Raw genomic sequence first — 18,342 nt, 5'->3', positions numbered from 1 at the left:
GATAATTTTTTTATTTAATTAAGCAAATTAGTTGACACCCTGATGCATGCTAGCTTTGCTGTTTCATGACTGTACTTAAAATTAATTAAATTGCTCTGTCTATTACTTGGGAAAGTTGATGCAACAAGTGAATAGTTTTGATTGACAGTGGATGAAAGTCAATGCCGAATTTACATGCCTTGTGTCAAGATTTGCATACTTTGTTTTCTCTCAAACAAAGGGATCCATCACTACCTTGATTTTAATAGTTATTCCCAGTATTTAATATATGGCTGGATGAAAATCCAAATACCTAGTATCTATACTGAGAACCTACCTTAGATTTATCTTTCTGATATGATAACCCTTAAAGCATTTATTAAATTTTAAATGTAAGTATGTGTTTGAATTTCTGAATGTTTGGTTTCTGGACTGTCATTTTTACTATATGGTTTTAAAGGCATCTACATACATAATGTATTTTAAAAGAAGAAGTAACAGTCCTATAAAAAGATGGCTCAGTTTCAAAGGAATAAGTTAATATAAATTACAGAGTTTCTTCTGTTTAACGTTTTTTATGTTACACGTTTTTGTCATAACATTTACTGTAACAGTCATTTACTGTGACTGTACTTTAAGTCAGAGATGTTTCATTGGAAACACTGAGGTGGTAGCAGGCCTATCTTCACAGTGTTTGTTGATCTTAAAACCAAAGCATAAGGATTTCTGTATTCTTTGTTTCTAGATCTGAAAAGTGAGTATTATTACAGTTTGATTCGCTGATAGGGAAAAGCACAACTATGTCAGTGTCCTACTTCAGGCTCCAGTCTGAAGCTCTGCCCGTTCTGTTAAGGATGGGAGCCTGGAGATCTGAGAAAAGTTCTGTCCTTAAAAATATTCTACGGAGAAGGAAGGGTGGGAGTTGACTGTGCTGCAGAGCTTCCAGGTAGTGGTTTGTGAGGTGTGAACATCTCACAGCTCAGCATTTCCTTGACTCTCATCAACTGCCAGTAAATTTTGTAAAGTTGCCACACACAAAAGAAGCAGTGATTATAAGAGAGTGTATATTAGCACTACAGCTGTGTGATTGCAAAAAGGAAAAAGCAGACAGTATTTATGCACATAAAGCCAGCTTCTGAGCTCTGCTGACATTTTGGATCCTTATTTGCTAAGTTATTTGTGAACATATAGCTGAGGAACATTTTAATCAAAAAAGTATTAAAGAAAAGCAATTATAAATGCGAGTCTGGCTAAATATCCATAAACATGAACGCCTAAAGTAAATTTGAAGAATGTTTGTCTCTGTTTACACCATGGACTTGTTCACAAATGTAGAACATATTTCTCTTTTTAAAGCATAAAATATTATATTAGGGAACACAAGCACTATCATATATAAGACACAAATGGTATAACTAAGGATGAACTGCCAGGCTCCTATTTACCCTGTGCAGTCAGTACATATGCCAACATTACTACATATATAATGGTAAGCTAGCACTTCTGAATAGTGAACAAATTTTTAAAATACTTGCCATCAGTGTAAACTGTCCATTAGCATTTTTTCTGAAAGTTGGCTGACTTTCTGTCTTTCCATTACTAAGTCTGTAGAACAAATTGCATTGATCCTAGCACTTACCTTTACAATGTTTCTTCATCTCCTTATTGGTGTTTTTATGTGTACAGTCTCTGCATATAGTCTTTTCTCATAGATAAAAGTTTCATCTTCTCATAAGGAAACAGACTTTCAAAATTAAGAATCAATAATACATCACCACTGCATGTTTGAAGTCTCAACACTTAACAAGGGTTAAAATATTGTGTTCAACCTGGCAGTGTGTTTTTTCTGCTGTTGTAAATCAGTGCTCTGCACAGTTTCCATTTCACTGTCTTTTCCACAACTCAGTCACAGAAAGATGGCACTAAGGTTTGAGGTTTCAGTGGAGGAGCAGGGCACTGGCATGTTTTGTTTTTCTTTTCCTCCTCATTTCCACTATTTGGCAAACTGGCTGATGTGAGCTGGTTTGGGAGAGTAAAATGGACTGGATCGCCCACTCAGAGACAGGCAAGAAACCTTGTGAAGTTGTTCAAGATTTGATCTTTCTGATGATTTCAGTCCTGTCTGCCAGCTGCTTCCCAGAAGTGCAAACAACTTTGTCCTTGCATTTCTGGGTAATTTTTATTCCCTTCTAGTTTCACCAAAGCAATAGCATAAGACAGCTGGAAAATCCTGACTGTACACAATGTTTTACAAATAGCTTGATACTGAAATATAACATAAATTAAAAGCTGACTGGTCAATGGGAATATCCCTGCCTTGCAGGAACATTCAGCTTCATGATTTTATCAGTGAAGGTGAGCAGGGATAGAAATAGTGTTGATAACGTTTCTGTAGCCTAAGTGAGAGGTCATTTCTTCATGGACACAACATTCACAAAACCATCTTAAGGCAGGCTACCTTTCAGTGTTCAGCGCAACAAATAGAGTTAAATTAGACAGCAGCACCTACTAGAAGGCTGCTTTGTTTTGCTGGGAAACAGAAAAATCAATCCTTTGGCCAGCACGCCGGGAAGTTATCAGCCTGATGTTCCAGATGTGCCAGAGGCGCACGATTGCCATCTCGTGGCTACTGTAAAGTGAGGAAAAGGAGCATGCTCTGGCTGGCACCTGAGGCACTATGTGGGTGACAATATGTAGTATTTTAACCTTTTAATAACAATGCATACATTTTTCCTTGCCCGAGGAATTAGAAAAAAAATTACAAAATCAAACTTTTATCATGATTTTTTACATAAAGTGGCCCTCCTGTAGATTTTCTTCCTCAGCAGCTTCACAGCAGGCATAAGAAAACTGAGATAACCCTGATAGGGTAAGCAGGGGTGGTCAATAAACATAGATTCCACATGCAGAAAATGCTGGAATTAATGGCTTACCTAAGCTTAATTTTCATTTTTTGTTTCTCACTTGGAATAACTACAAATCACATGGCACGAAGATATGAATAAAAGTCAACACCTTGATGCTGTGCATTCTCTTCCTCTAATAATATGGGATTTTGAATCAAGAAGCAAGAACATAACATAGAGTTAGAAGGAAAGGGTTCAGTTTACAGGTTAAGTGAATTTTCCATGTGACCTTTTATCTCTGCCCCTTTAATTATGTGGTTATAAAATTACAGCATTACTCGGTGTACTCCCTTTTTCATGATGTCTATTCACAGAATGAGCTGATGGTAGCAAGAGCTGATGTCACAGAGCATGGTGGTGTCACAGAGGCACAGAAACAAGCAGAAAATCCTGTGTGGTTACAAAATATGCATAAATATAAAATACACTATGTAAAATAGCATCCTTGCATAATGATAATATTGTTCTTCTGTCAGCTATAAGTCCTTTTTTAAAATAAATACCTCCTATATTCCTCAGGTATTGAAAAGTTTTGGTAGGATAGGTTTTGGCAGGATAGGATTCTTTACTCCCATATGGAAAATCATCACCTATGTGCTCTGGCTCTTTTAATGCTTTTTTTCTGGTACTCTGTTGTACTCCCCGGTGCATCTGTGTAGCATGGGAGAGTCAGGTGACCTTGCTCCCTGATTTGGCATGGAAACCAGTAGAATTTTCTTTTATTGTAACAATTTAGGTGTTAAAGCAATTACTTCCTCCACTCCCCTTCAGGCTAATGCTCCCAGCTGGTAGAGTTGAAAGAAACATATATTGAAGACATAAGCCCCCTGTGTTTCAGTGCTGAATGCCCATATACCTAAACATACATCATTAATAGGGATACCGTTTGTCTCTAATTGCTGTTTTTTCTCCTATATGGTATGAAGCAAGAAAAAATCTTGCATAATTTTAGCAAGATTCAATCTATTTTCTCATACTTCATTAAATCTTTTATTTTTTGGACTTCTTTTTCTTCTGTTTTTGGTAATGACCATGAGCATTTATAAAAAATTTCCAAAGGTAGAAATGTTTATTGGTTGCATAAAAGCAGTCTTTTGAGACTGATACAGATTATAGTACTGATTTTTTTTTGTTTCTTTTAATCTGTGTATTGAGAAACGTTTTCCTTTTGTTTTGATTAATCATCAGCATGGATAAAGGACTTGTTTTATTGTAACATCAAAGTGTGGAATTTATTAGACAAGTTCAAACAAAAAACTGAAAAAAAAATTTCAAAGTATATTCCTTTATTTTACCTCTGTTGTCATCAGAAAATTCCTCCTAAAAGACTTTAATCTTTCTTGCCACTAAGGCTTAGCCATCTACTGAAACACATAGGAAAATAATTACAAATATTTTCTAAATATTTTTATTTACTAAGATTTAACAATATTATAGACACAGGTGTTGAAATCTTACTCCCAAATTCAGCAAGTTAACCATGTCAACATGCCTAAACTGATCAGTCATGTCATTATAATCACCTGTTTAACCCTTTTCGTGGTTCAGAGCTTTTTCATGACTGAAATGTCTCGCTGGTGCCTGTAGTTAGATTGCATGAATCTTGATCTAAGTGTTCAGGACACCGACAAGAGATAACTGCATTTTGAAGTATATGGGGCCTGTTGTTTATCTGAATAGTCAGATTCTGCAGGTTTTCAAGCCCTCGTTCCCCCCGCCACCCATATTCCTGCTTCTCTTCCAAAAACTACAGGAGGTCCTTCGTTCTCACGTGCCCTGACCGTGGGACTCCTCACACTATGTGGTCAGGACTTAAACCCTCTGAATGAGTAGAAATCGACACTGTGTCACTGATAGACAAAATACTGACACCTGTGGAAAAGGAGAATTTTGCCATTTGATCTAAGGGGCATAAGTTAGGTTTCATACATGACAGCATCAACATGTCCGTTTTTTTTTGTGATGTATCCCGCCATCACTTAAAATTTTGATACTTTCTCTCCCTTTGTATGGCTTTGAACATAGAAAAACAGAGCATGCTGCTGTGAAAGGAGATTCTTTTTAATAGTTTACGTATTGGCTTTAGGAAGATGTAGTCAGATATTAAATTATCAGAAAAAAATAGAATCAGTTGCTGATTGTCTTTAAATGTAACTTTTAGAAGAGCAAAAACATGCAGTAAGGCAGATGTTAACTAAAAATTACCTTCCTTTTTGAAAGCAAAACATTTCATGGTATTGGATCCCTTACTGTCATGCTTTTATTCTGTATCCAGTTGAAACAGTATTTACAGAGATAGTTAACAGCATGGTTTCTGGCATCAATATTGAAAGCTTTATTACTTTCTAGTCACATATGTTAAGTAAGAATGCATATTCTTAGTGGTGATTGCTTTCTAATAGCCCTAAGAACACCTGTACCAGTTATATACAAGGCATATTTTTACTTTAGTGTGACAGACGAACATACATTATTTTAATTGGTTTAACTGTGCATTTTTGTCCATTCACAGTATTGCTGTACTGTGGCAGATGGCCCAGTGTATGTGTTATAAATACTTTGCATGACATATCCTCTATTTTACTAATCTTCACTGTGACTTTCCCATTGGTAATGACTAATGACAGTTTCCTAGCCAGCAACTTTTAATAGATTCCTTTTTTTTCCTTAATCTCTGCCTGTCCTCAACAGCATTGTTTTGTTCAATAATTTATTCAGTTCAGCAACAGTGTAATATTAGATAATTGAACCATTACTTTATGAATTTTTGAAATGCAAAATACCCATGAAGTGATAGCTGATGAATATTTCAGTATTGACAGAGACCACTCCCTTTTCTGAAGAAATAGAAAGGGTTTTGCTATCTATGCTTGCATGCTTTTTCTTTCCTTTCATTTTTATTTCTGTCCCTTGGTCCTGAGAACCATATGCAGAAAATAGGAAGGAATCCAATAACCAGAAAAATTAACAAAGGATTAACATTTTTGCCTACGCACCATGACCATGTTAACCATTCAACACCTACATATCAAAGGAGTGAGTTTATACAGAAAAAATTCCATTCATCCCTGTCTTCTCTTATCAGTGAAAAATTTATCTGCAAAAGGGACTCCTGGAGGCAAAAACAGTTGCAAGTTCATCCCACTGGTGTTAGCAGACAAAAGAATGTAAATGCTGCAGATTCAGTGGGAGAATAACAGTGCAGAGCTCCTTGTAGGCTGGTGTGATATTTCTGGGAAACTCCTGACTTTGGGAATTTCTGACTAGAGCTGCTCCTTTCTCTCTGAACAGGATCAGATAGCCGGCTGGTTCATGCTTACTGTCTGTATGTTGCTAGCAGCTGCTATGTTTTGCTGAAGGCAGCACTCCTCACACTCCCTCTCTTTTATCCAAGGTGTTTCATGAAACAAAGCAGTAGTGGAACGGAGCTAGCAGGTGGCTGTAGGAAAATTCTGTGATTTCACAGCAGTTTGTGAGATTTCACAGTTTAATTGTGTTCCTTCTCAGAATAAAAAATTACTTCAGACAAGAATGCCATCCGAGCCCTAACCACAGTCTATATTTTGAAGCTTTCATTGCAGAGATAAAGAGGAAGGGGGAGCTGGCTGAAACATGTTATCACTCAGATATTAGGATGAGTTTGGATCTTAAGTTTAAAATCAGTAACTTCATAGCTTTTATTCAAAAGTGGTTTGTGCACAAATAAACCCCACATAACTTTTCTTTTATCTCCTCCCTACCTTCCCAGAGTGGTAGAGGAAGTTCAGCTTAAAAATGCTTAAATGGTTTTTTTTTTTTGAGGCAACACGTGTATGTTAATGCAGATACCCTGACTACCTGCCTAAATTTCAAAACTGTTCAGTACCTTGTTGTAGATGCTTAACTGTGCTTGCTAGTTTGGGGCACCTTCTTGGTGTATTGCTGCTTACTCAGTGTTGCTGATACTAATAGTGATTCCTTTCACCTACTGAATGTTGATCCTGATTGATAGCTCTAATTAAATCTTCCTTTTCTTACGGATGCTGCTGAAGTCACAGGATGGGACAAAATCTGCTTTTGGAGACATTTGCATGCTGCCAATGAACCCAACTAAGGGATTCTGCATGTGTGCCCAGGGAGAGAAGCGAGTCAGTCTGGTCTGATACAAAACCAATTCATATTCAATTGCTAAAGGAAGAAACATGGAAATGCATCTGAAAAACTTATCTGTGAAGGAGGAGGGCTGATACCATTTACCGAAAAGGAAAATAGAGTAGATAAAGGATTATTGTTTGCTGATACTGAAAACTTTCAGAAAAGCTTAATGCCAAACATTTTCATTTTTTTCTTTGACAGGCACAAGCATATTTACTGTTTACGAAGCTGCTTCTCAGGAAGGTTGGGTGTTCCTTATGTACCGAGCAATCGACAGTTTTCCCCGATGGCGTTCATACTTCTATTTCATCACCTTAATTTTCTTCCTGGCCTGGCTTGTTAAGGTACTGAAAAATGTGTTCTTTTAAACCTGTTTGAAATGTAGATCATATCAGAATGAATTTCTTCTCTTTTCTGCTTGCTGAGCTTTGTGTCAGCCATTCTTCCTTCTTTTTTCAGAATGTTTTCATCGCAGTCATCATTGAAACATTTGCAGAAATTAGAGTGCAGTTCCAGCAGATGTGGGGGTCCAGGAGCAGTACTACTTCAACTGCCACCACCCAGGTGAAGCACTTGAAATGCTGAGATTCTCTGGGGACTTAATTTGATTTAGTTTATGAATGAATAATATGCCAAAAATTCTTGTTAGTTGTTATTTTATCTGATTTATTTGACTTTGCATGTTACTACATATATTTTAGAGTTGATATATGAATTTTCATATAAAATTAAATTCTATGTGATACTACCCAACTAGGCTTTCTTAGAGTAATAGAGAAGACTGTAATATGGTTCTCTATATGGCTGGGTATGTTATTGCTTTGTTTCAATTTTCTCTTAATGAAGTAGGATAATGCTTTTTTTATCATGTCATTGGTGGGTTTGGAGTTAGGGTTGCTACTGAATATCACTTTCTGTGCTAAGGAAGAAGAGCTGAAATTGCAAGCTGTAGCTGTAAGAAGGTCATAGGCTAGATGAAGTGTTTGGGGAAGCTGGTCCTGGAGCTGAGAAGAGCATGTTGAGACTAAGGCATAATGAAGTGATGAGGCAATGAAAGAGCCCTGCTGATAGTTGAGGTAGCCACAGAAAGCGAGACCCTGAATATGAGATAATGGGTAGGAAGAAGCCGTGATAGGAAGGGTGCTTACATGTGGGGTGGGTAGTGTGAAAGACCCTGTATGAAAAACAAGTGTTAAAGGGTTGAGATTTAAATTTTCCCACACATTATTGTAACAGTCACATTATGTATGCTGAATGTACAGAAGGCCAGGCTTTTCCAGGCTAGTGCAGTTTGCCATCTATAAGAGGGATCAGTACCAACTGCCTACAAAAAGCTCTTAGGAAGACAGATATGAGAAACACACCCATGAGGAAAATTTTTCTTACCTCTGTAGCTAGAGATTATTTTCTTAAGCCAGAGGATTTAGGTGTTTCAGAATTATTTATGAAATATTTTCTGATATTCCTTTGGATATTCCTGTAATCCTTATGTAACTCTAGTCCTTTTCTGCCTGCTGCTACGTTTTTTTCCCTCAAATAGACTTTGTGGCAGTAATTTCTACTCTATATAGGTCTTTGTCAAAGTAGACTCAGTGATATCAATTTAAAATCGAACAAAAAAAAGGACTTGTCCACGTGACACATAGTTATCCTGAGGAATGTAATGTTCGTTTTGTCTCTGATGGGACAAATTCCTGAGCTGTATAGGCTTAACTGACATTCCCTAAACTAAAAGCTGGTACAGATTGATCAATGTAGGGAAACTCAAGAAACAGCCGACATGAAGGAATTTCAAAGGTAAAAGAAATTCCCCAAATAATGTCATCATGCCAAAGAATATGAACATGTTGAATATAAATTGCATCATGCAAAATAAAATAGTGTGTTGACTGCAGACAAGCAAATGGTTGCTTTGTTCCTTGAGTCACTGGCATAATGGGATATAAAGGAAGTCCACCTTACTGAACTATAAAAGCGATTTATCTCTTTCTCTATTAAGACGGGCAGAAAATTTCTTGCAGAATTTCTTGTTCAAAGCACCAGACAAAAGTTAAAAACCTTTATTGTTTTGTGTATGAAATAACCTTGGAAAAACACAACAATATTTCTTCTTTTACCCACTTCATAAATCGTTAAACTGGTCCCGAAACTGAGTCCTATAGAAAAGAAAATCAGTGTCAGAAAGTCAAAGTCAAGGAAGGGGTCTCTGGAGAGGAATAAAAGGAGGTCCTTGTAAAGCACTTTAGCACTGCACATTAAAGCATGGTACAAAGAAGAGTAACTCAGTGCTGATCGGAGTTGGCAGCTGTTCCTGGTGCAAAGGTGGTCCATAAGGACTCAGTAGCATTACAACCATATTTGTGTGACGCTGTCCCCAGTCTCACAAGCACTTCTCTCAGGATGGCTTTAAGCTTAAACCATGCTGCCATGGCTGTGTTCTCGAGGTGACTTGTTCGGCTCCTGGGTGCTAAGGAAAAGGTGAGAATGTGGTGGGAACTTCACCACACTTCATTACATAGTGTATGTAGATGCTCAGGTGACAATTCAAAATGCTAGAGCCGTTCATTTTCTTTCAAGGACAGTGTTAATCAGATCCAGACATGGTTTCTCACTGTTCCTTAGTAGTCTGCATCTTTTTATGTTCTAATTTCTGGGGGGAAGAAAAGAAAAAGCCAGAATGCCTACACCTATGCTTCCAGAGGTTGTTGGTAAAATGTAGATACCATTGAGGTCAAGAGAGCCTTTTCTATTGACATCATCAGAGCCTGGATATCATTAAGCTATTTGCTGGAATTATAAGCTCTGGGTAGCAGTATAGAAGGGCTGTACTCTTGATACGTATCAGTGCAACGAAAATAAAGTCTGATCCTTAGAGTAAAATAATTTTGCCAGTAAAAAAGACGAGGCTGTCTATTATTTCCCAATGCACCATAAAATTTATTTTTTGGTCACAATGTATTTGTGTTTCCTGTGTTACCTTAGTAAGGAATTTGTTCTGAAACAGGTGCCACCATCTAATGATACTGATCAGAGATTCATTGAATGCGTTTCTATGTTAGGACTAATAGAGACACATTGTGTTTGTTGTTATCTGAGTAAAATTAGAAATCTATTAATATGTTTGTAGCAGTGAGAACCATTTCCCTCTCATTTTAAACTAGTTATCGTCAAAATGTACGCAGGTCCTTAAGGGGAATGTATTAGATTCCACTTCTATTTATGGGCACGTAAAACATCTCTGACAACAATTTTCCCTTTCAAGATGTTTCATGAAGATGCTGCTGGAGGTTGGCAGCTTGTGGCTGTTGATGTGAATAAGCCCCAGGGCAGAGCTCCTGCATGTCTACAGGTATGGCATTGCTTTTTAATAAATCAGTGTGTGTAACCAGCACCACTCAGATGTTGGCATGAGACTGTGGTGAGAAATAACTACAATAGTTTTAGCCATAAATTTCTTTAAATCCATTCCTTTCTGCAGTGTAGGCTTGTTCTTGAGAATCACAGATCAGCAAAAAAATATATACCACACCCAAAAAGAGAAGATTATTAAAATGCATTCCTTGTAAAGGCTCTCTTTTGTGTGCTTACGAGAGAAAGATTTTAGATTTTGTAAATATAAAATAACATGAGTAACCATCCTTTATCTCTCAGACTTTATATACAAATTGATTCCATTCCTAGGTTATTCAGAACAGAAATGCTTGTTTATGAACTGCAAAATACAATAACATATGCCAAGAAGCATGACTAATCATACATAATAAACACAGAGGTACCACATTTCTCTTGTTCCATCTTGAAAATAGGCTCACAGAAGAAAGGGGAAGAGGCATGTTGGTAGTAAACCATACAGTGTTTGAAACCTTCAGAGTTAATGTTCTCACTTAGATATAGGTGAGTTTGTAAAACTCTATCCTTATTGTTTAAATAAATCCAGACTAAGATAAGTAATACTTTTATAAATCCCTTTTTATTACAGCACATTTTAGAGCAGCTCAAATTTTTATTTGCAAGTTAAATAATGTCACTTCTGGATGAAACAAACTTTCTTCAGAGTAGAAAGCCAAATCTGCTATAGCAATCTGATAGCACTATGTTTGCTGGCAGTTTTGGTTATGTTTGGTTTAATGTGTTAACTAAAATACATGTACTTGTTGGCAGCATGTAGATTGCTGAACACTAAGCTGGCAAGCACCTTTTGTCCCCTTACAAGCTGTTCATTCTCAAATATCTCATCTTTGTCAAACCATTGCCATATATTTAATTATAGCATATGTCTTAACTGATAATTCCTCTTCGCAAATTTAATTCTTGATTTTGACAGCAACAGACACATAATTTGTGGTGTTCTCAAGCAACGGTCTCAGGTATGTGAATAAAATGTAGCTGAATTCACAATGAAAATTCCTCCAGATGAAAGTTAAGATAGCATCTGACTTACCTGGTCTGCCTTTGTCCATAGTATTTCATTCTTGCCCCACTTAGGAGTCCTGTGAACACACAGTAAATTGTGTCCCAGGGAACATAAACTTCACACATGAGTAGGTGCTGCAACTTTTTATAATTGCAACTCAACTAGCAGTTTTCTTCTCGTTCTTCATCCCTTTGGGCAACATCTGCAGGGTTACCAGTAATCTATGACCTTGCTGGATGTCAATCCAAGGAAAGCAATCCAAAGGAATGAAATGCATTAAAATACTATTTTATTAGGTTAGTACCCAAAATAGGCTTTGTTCTTATTAAATGTAGGCTAAAATGCAGCCCAAATAAAGCAAAATCTCAAAGTCTGGATAAACACATGCACCTTTATTCATCTCACCATGCATTAGAGTTTCAGTTCAATCAATCCAATGTAGAAAGAAAATAGACTTCCTAAAAAATTCATGTATTTAAAGCCTTTTTAGAATATTAAAGGCATTCTTTATGCATTAAGTCCCTAATGAGAGATGTGGTAGTTATTTTCTAAGGGTTTGGCTGGGTTTTGTTCTGTAAGTGGGACAAGGTGCATAAAACTGAATCTAGGGAAGAGTTAATCAGATTGGAGAACACATATCCTGCCTTTAGGACACATTCAATTAATATGCATTCTTCTGACCTTTATTAGCTAAGTATATTGTCATTCAATATCCTGTGAACAATCAAGATTTTAGAAAAAGGTAGTGAAGACTCTCTATTGTCCTGTATCATTTTAATTATATTTTGCAGTTAAGTTTGGTTTTAATTCATCTCTGGGCTTTGCAAATATTACTGCTCCAAATACAAACAGGAACATTATTAAAAGTTCTGTTTCAACAGTTGCATGTTGGGTCTGGGTCTGTGCTTTGGTGAAACTCCACTTACTCAGTGTACTGAGTTACTTAGCATTTACTTCCTCAACAAACTATACAGTGCATTGGGAGAGGAAATATCCTAGCAGCTAAGAGAATGGAAAGGGACTGTGGAGATCTGGGTTCAGTTTATTAGACAAGCACAAATTTCCTGTAGACCTTGAGGAAACAACTTAATAGGTATCTTTGCTTTAGTTCACATTCCTTATGGTGGGAAAGTGTATCCCTCACAGATTTGGCTACTGTGGTGTGTAAACTTACTAACCACTTGAGAGGCACCCCAGTAAGATGGGCTTGTGCTGTCTAAGTCGGCAAATAGATACATCCAGCTCTCTAAAGTGTGGGGAGTGATAGAGGAAAGAATAATGGGATTTATGTGTGGTGTGTAACATAAAAACCTCTCTGATACAGGTATTGGAAGACACTTCACATGGACTAGCTGGATCTGTGGCCTTTGTACAACCATGCTTACTCCCACAGAGCAGATCAGGGTTTTGGCCTGGCAGCCCATGATAGCCTAGGTAGAACACTGCAAAGGCACGTGGAGCAATGCAGTTCTGGTGTTACTCCTGAGCAAACAATAATTCAGACAGAGATACCATATAGGGTCTGTGCAGAACCTTTGTAACTCACTTTGTTTCGTACAAATGTGCTGTTGTTGCACCAAACTGCTCAGTTAGGTAAAATGAATAAGCAGGCTAACCATGTCTTTACACTCCATCACAGCTGATGTGAAAACCAAGGATTACAAAGGCATCTCAGAATCCCACCTAGTGAGTAGCATGCCTTGTTGTGTCTAAACTGCTGGGCAGGTGAGCACCACTGTGCTGGCCAGGGTACCCCCTCTTGTCTCTCCAAGAGCCCACCTGCCTTCCCACTGGGTGAGTGGCATACGGGCAGAACAGAACCAGCATGTGCATACAGATCTGGGGTCTGCAAGGGGCTCTTCTCTACAGCAGCATAGCAGTTAAAAGTAAGAAAGATGAAACCGTGAGAGATGGGCAAGAAAGATGGGCATTAATCTGGTCTTTTGAAGAACTTGAACTCAGATACCTAACTAAGTTTTTGTAGTTTTTTAGAAGTGTCTGGAAGTGGCAACATGAAAAATTAGTATCAGTATGGTTTATGATTTTGACTTGTAAATCTATCCTAATGTGGGGCAAAGAGGCTTTTATTTTGGTATAATGGCTTTATATTTATTGCATTTTTCTTTTGAGTGTTCCCAAAGGTGCTTTGCAGTCTTTTGTTACTTATTCTCACTGTTCCTCATGACTGGCATTGATTTTAAATATTGATTTTCTTTTGTCACTGAAAAATAATCTTTGTGTTTTCCATTTCAACATGAACCATTTGGCATGAATGCATGCTGAGGCTCCCACATTGCCACATTATTTTGCTGTTGTTGATGTTTCTTTAACACATTGTAGTGTGTTAGAACTTCCTCCCTACCGTGATTTACTCCTACGAGCACAGCAGGAAACTCTCAGTTCACGAATAAAGTAAAACTGAGCACCAGGTTCCAGAAAAAATCCTTTAAAAAATTCTTTGAGCATGTATTTACCCTTTTAATCCCATGTTAAAGACACACTGTGTTTCTTATTATGCTTTTCCTGTTAATTTTAGAGGTTGTTGATGTTTTTATCACTCCTTCCTTCTCTTTGTCTTCTTGTCCAGAAAGACTTGTAAAATACACATACTCATTTAAAGCTGAACTGGAAAGATTCAACTTTCATGAAACTGTGGTTGGTGTTACTAGCACCAAGTAATGACATCTTAAGTCTTCTCAATGCATAGTTTTGTAATAAGCAGAGAACATCTGGAACTGTGGTTCCTGTGGGAAACAATAAGCAAGACAGGAATTCCCTGTTCGTGCTAATAATTTGGGGTTGTATGTCCAGCAGAAATGAAATGCACAGCTGGAGTTGGAATGGTGTTTAGAAAAAGCTTGGGAACACTGTGTGTGATGTGTCAGCATAAATGGAAGTGATCACTTATTCACAAACTGTATGTGCGCTCGTGATCTGATAGTAAAATCTTCAACAGATTAAAAATACTATATTCACTTTTAATCACATGTGCTCCATCTAGGGAAGAAATAGAAGGTCAGAAAGCTGTGATCTGAGCAAGCAAGTGACATGATGATGATTACAGCGCTCTTGAACATATGATTAATGTTTTTCCCTCAAAAAGAAAGTTAGTCCTTCATGCTACATTTTATTATCTGAATGTGTTACAGAATTCTGTACAATTACAGAGTTTTAGAGAACCTCGAAGGAGAGACAGAAAGATCAAAAGTAATATCGAAAGACAGAAAACATATGGGGGGTGGAGGACACATAGCCAGAGAAGGAGGAATTTAGTGTCTTAGCACTTTCATAATGGATATATTGAATGAGAGAGAGAGAGAAATGAGACAGAACAGTACTTAGGGATTTTCACTGCAGGCGTAGCAGAAGAGAGCACAAGTGGGTTTTCTTGTCTTTTCTTTCATGGGAAGTAATTACTGGTGAACCAGAAAAGTGTGGTAGTCTATTTACATACTAATTTGCCCCTTAGTGTAACTTTGGAATCAAGCAGAAGGTGTGTCTACTCAGTCCTATTCTCTTCTTACCTACAGTGTCTTTCATTAAATTAAATACATATATAATTCATTTCTTCCAATTAACTGAAATCCTTTCTTACAGTGAAAGGAAAAACTTCTCTTCCAGTTGGCTACAAGTAAATTTGATTTGAATTAGTTTATTATTTGAGTATATTATATGAGTTTATTCAGAAGCAGATTAAATTGATTCCAAATCCTAAACTTCTGAGGCTGTCATAAAAAAAAAAAAAAACTTTTTTCTATGCTGTGTTCTTGTTTAGAAAGCCTAGAAATCGCATCAATTAACAGAAGCTTGGGTAGTTCAGTGGTGCACTTGGCACTGAAACAGTACTGAAAAACAACCATATTAGTTTTATTGAGGAGGTTCAGAAGCAGAGTATGCAAAGTGTTATGTAAAAGCAAGCTGTTAGTTTTGATGAGATAAAAGTAGTGAAAAAAATGAGGTGGAATGGAAGACTCTGCAGAGAAACTAAACATATTGGTGATGGAAGAACATGCACAATAAAGTCCAGACCCATCCAACCTTCCTCTCCTCAGTTGTATATGGGAAGGTAGCAAATGCTGGATATTATGAAAAGAAAAAAAAAAAAAAAAAACTACTTCCAGTATTTTCCACTTGTACATAGTGTATGGAAAGAAGTGGCAAAAGTGTTGTGAGTGGAGTAAAGAGGTAGAAACTCCAACATCTGGCTAATTCTCAGAGTCTGACTGGGGATTCACAAAATGATCAGTCATTAAATGTGTGCTCAGTTTCAGCTTTATGCTATTTCAGATGAGGAAGGTAAATCTCATTACCATGCTCTGCTGTCTGCTCATCCCCTTTTTTTCAGGGGCTTTAACCACAATAGCAGTGGCAACTGAAGAGGCAGTGAGTTTACTCCTGGAATACCTCAGCTCACTGTCTCATCTAGTAATGTCAACCGGTGTTCACTTCACTTTGTTATTAAAAGTAGTCATGAATTCAGACAGCTGTAATGATCACAGTCCATTTAACTGGAGGAGGGATGGGACAGGGCAACTATAATGCAAATGAGCTTCTACTGCAGTGTTGAGAACAACTGTCTTTTTCTGATATGAATTTAAAAAGTAATCTCATAAAACTGGAGAACCAAACATATTTTGCCCGTATGCATTTTTTGCATACTTAAATTCACCATTTTTTACTAAAATGAACCTGAAAAATAGTGAGCCCCATGATGTAGATATCAGAGAATGCATAAAATTAGAAGACAAACAATGCATTTGCTGTGTCTCCAAGTTCAGCCAGTACCAGAAATAGGCATATATAGATCATCCTTCTCTGAGCTACTGGATATCCATTTATGCCCTCGTTCTCTATCTTGGACTCCAGCAATCATTCATTTAGGGACTTTCTGAAGTGGATGTTAAATTTAGGCTATTATATTTAGTATCCATTGATGGATTTATCACATATCAGTTTGTCTAGACTTTTTTTGAACCCATTTATCGTTTTGGCCTCCAGAACATCTTGTAAGAATAAGTTACATGAAGTAACTATGTAACAATTTAATTTATTACGATTAAGGAATTAATTTTCTGATTTTCTTGAGATTACTCAGAAATTACAAAAAATACAGTGCAAAGATTATTAGTTGCAATTTTGAGATGAATGCTCCTTTTCAATAAAAAAAAAAAAAGAATTTGAAACAACAAAACTTGACAATGACAGGATCACAAGCTGTTCTAACATGCAATCAGTAACAAGAGGAGGGCAGACATGAGTGTCTGAGGACAATAAACAACCACGTATGGGGGATGATTGGTTTATGTTTGTGCTTGTTTATACAAATAGAATTATCAGTGATGAGAAAACTTCAGAAAGGGAAATAGATTTTGAATGTGAAGAAGGACTGTTAAAAAAGATTAGTGTATTTAGTGACAATGCTGTCATTTGTAAGATAACTTTCAAATCTCCCATAGGTAACATTCTGGTATTAACAAACATTAATCAACTTAATGATTATTAGATTCCTATTGTAATTTTGTCTATGCTGCTATTTCTCTGCTACTGTATACATGCATCTAAAAGAGAATTAATTTCAAGGGGGTGCAGAACTGCATGCATATTCCCAGTCTCCAAGGCATACAATCAACCTCCCTCCCTCCTTCCTCGCCTTCTTCCCTCTGCTCTTTCTTGCCTTCATGCTTTCTTTTCTAACCATTATAGCAAAGCACATATGTTAACAATGAGTTATAGACGTAGTTCTTTTATGTTCACAGTTTCTTCTCCATAGTTTTGCATTTACTTGCTGAACTGTCTGTTCTTGTTCATTACAATCCAACTAAATTACTAGCCACGTTTTGTAGCAATCCAACCACAGGAACTAAACAAAAAAGAAAGAAAATATGTTATTGATTTCACTGTTTTGCACTTGAACAAATAGATGTCATGAACAAGACTTCCTCAGCTTGAACATGTAATTTTCCTGCAGACTTAAAGTATCAGAATCCCATCACAAAAATAAAACCAATAGGTGTTAAACTATGATTAAGCTTATGAAAGGATAGTGGTTTTCATTGGCAGTATTCTTTATTAGAAGAGGGCCTGCCACAGCAGAAAACATGGTCACATCAGGCCCTTGGCATGTCCTTGGAAGATTTAGGAACAAGTATTTGGAATTTGTCTGAGGCAGTAGGTTTTCAAAAATACGTGTGTGTCAGAGTTATGGAAGCCTTGGCTGATATTAATAATCAGTCAAGATCTCTGAACTTCCTCTTATTTTTGGATAAGCTGAAAGTAGAACCTTTTGTGGAACTACTAATTTTCAAACAAGGCCCCGGAAAAACTTTCTGCTCCACAAGTAATAAGTTCTACATAAGGAAATTTTATAAATCTTGACCCTCTTTCACACAGGCCTGTACAGTTCACTGATAAATGGCATTAAGTAGTGATATTCAGTTCTTCCAACATGATGGTCAAATTAATATGCTAAAACTCTCTCATGATAAAAATATGCAACTTATTTTAAAAGACTGCTTCGGCTATGTGGCTTTTTTTTTTTTTTTTTTTTTTACCCTCAGTCTTTTTGCTGTGATCTGAACAGACAGAGGGGACCATTTTTCTAGCATTCTTTTCAGCAATGGACTTCAGTACAGCTTGTACTCATAATTTGCACTTGGAAATTTTTGGGGCACATCAGTGTCAGTGGATTATAGAAACTATTCAGTAATACCACTAAAACTAAAGTTCAACTGAATTCCCTTCAGAATTTTTTATTTCTGGGGTTAAATGTGTCCAGTGTTTCAAATCCCATCAAACTGAAAACAGGTATTTAAATTGTCATGTAGCTTTTTTGTGTTTAGCACAATTACAACAATCAAAGTGTTGGAAGCAGCAGCAGCAGCAGCAGCATGACTTCCTTTAGAGCTGTAA

General features: G+C 36.9%; 1 protein-coding gene across 2 annotated transcripts in view; it reads left to right on the top strand.

Moving 5' to 3' along the window:
- NALCN (sodium leak channel, non-selective) overlaps positions 1–18,342 on the top strand; it is a 248,499-nt gene that overhangs the window by 76,948 nt on the left and 153,209 nt on the right. For both annotated transcript variants that reach the window (XM_042806091.1, XM_042806090.1), the window contains exons 8-10: positions 7,221–7,363; positions 7,479–7,583; positions 10,282–10,368. In XM_042806091.1, the coding sequence (XP_042662025.1) occupies positions 7,221–7,363; positions 7,479–7,583; positions 10,282–10,368 (335 nt within the window). The remainder of the gene's footprint in view (positions 1–7,220; positions 7,364–7,478; positions 7,584–10,281; positions 10,369–18,342) is intronic.

This window comes from Tyto alba, unplaced genomic scaffold (assembly GCF_018691265.1).
Source record: "Tyto alba isolate M040663 unplaced genomic scaffold, T.alba_DEE_v4.0 Super-Scaffold_45, whole genome shotgun sequence".
In the NCBI taxonomy this organism is placed as follows: Eukaryota; Metazoa; Chordata; class Aves; order Strigiformes; family Tytonidae; genus Tyto; species Tyto alba.
The sequence above is the reverse complement of the archived record's forward strand: the minus strand, read 5'-3'. Positions and strand labels throughout refer to the sequence as shown.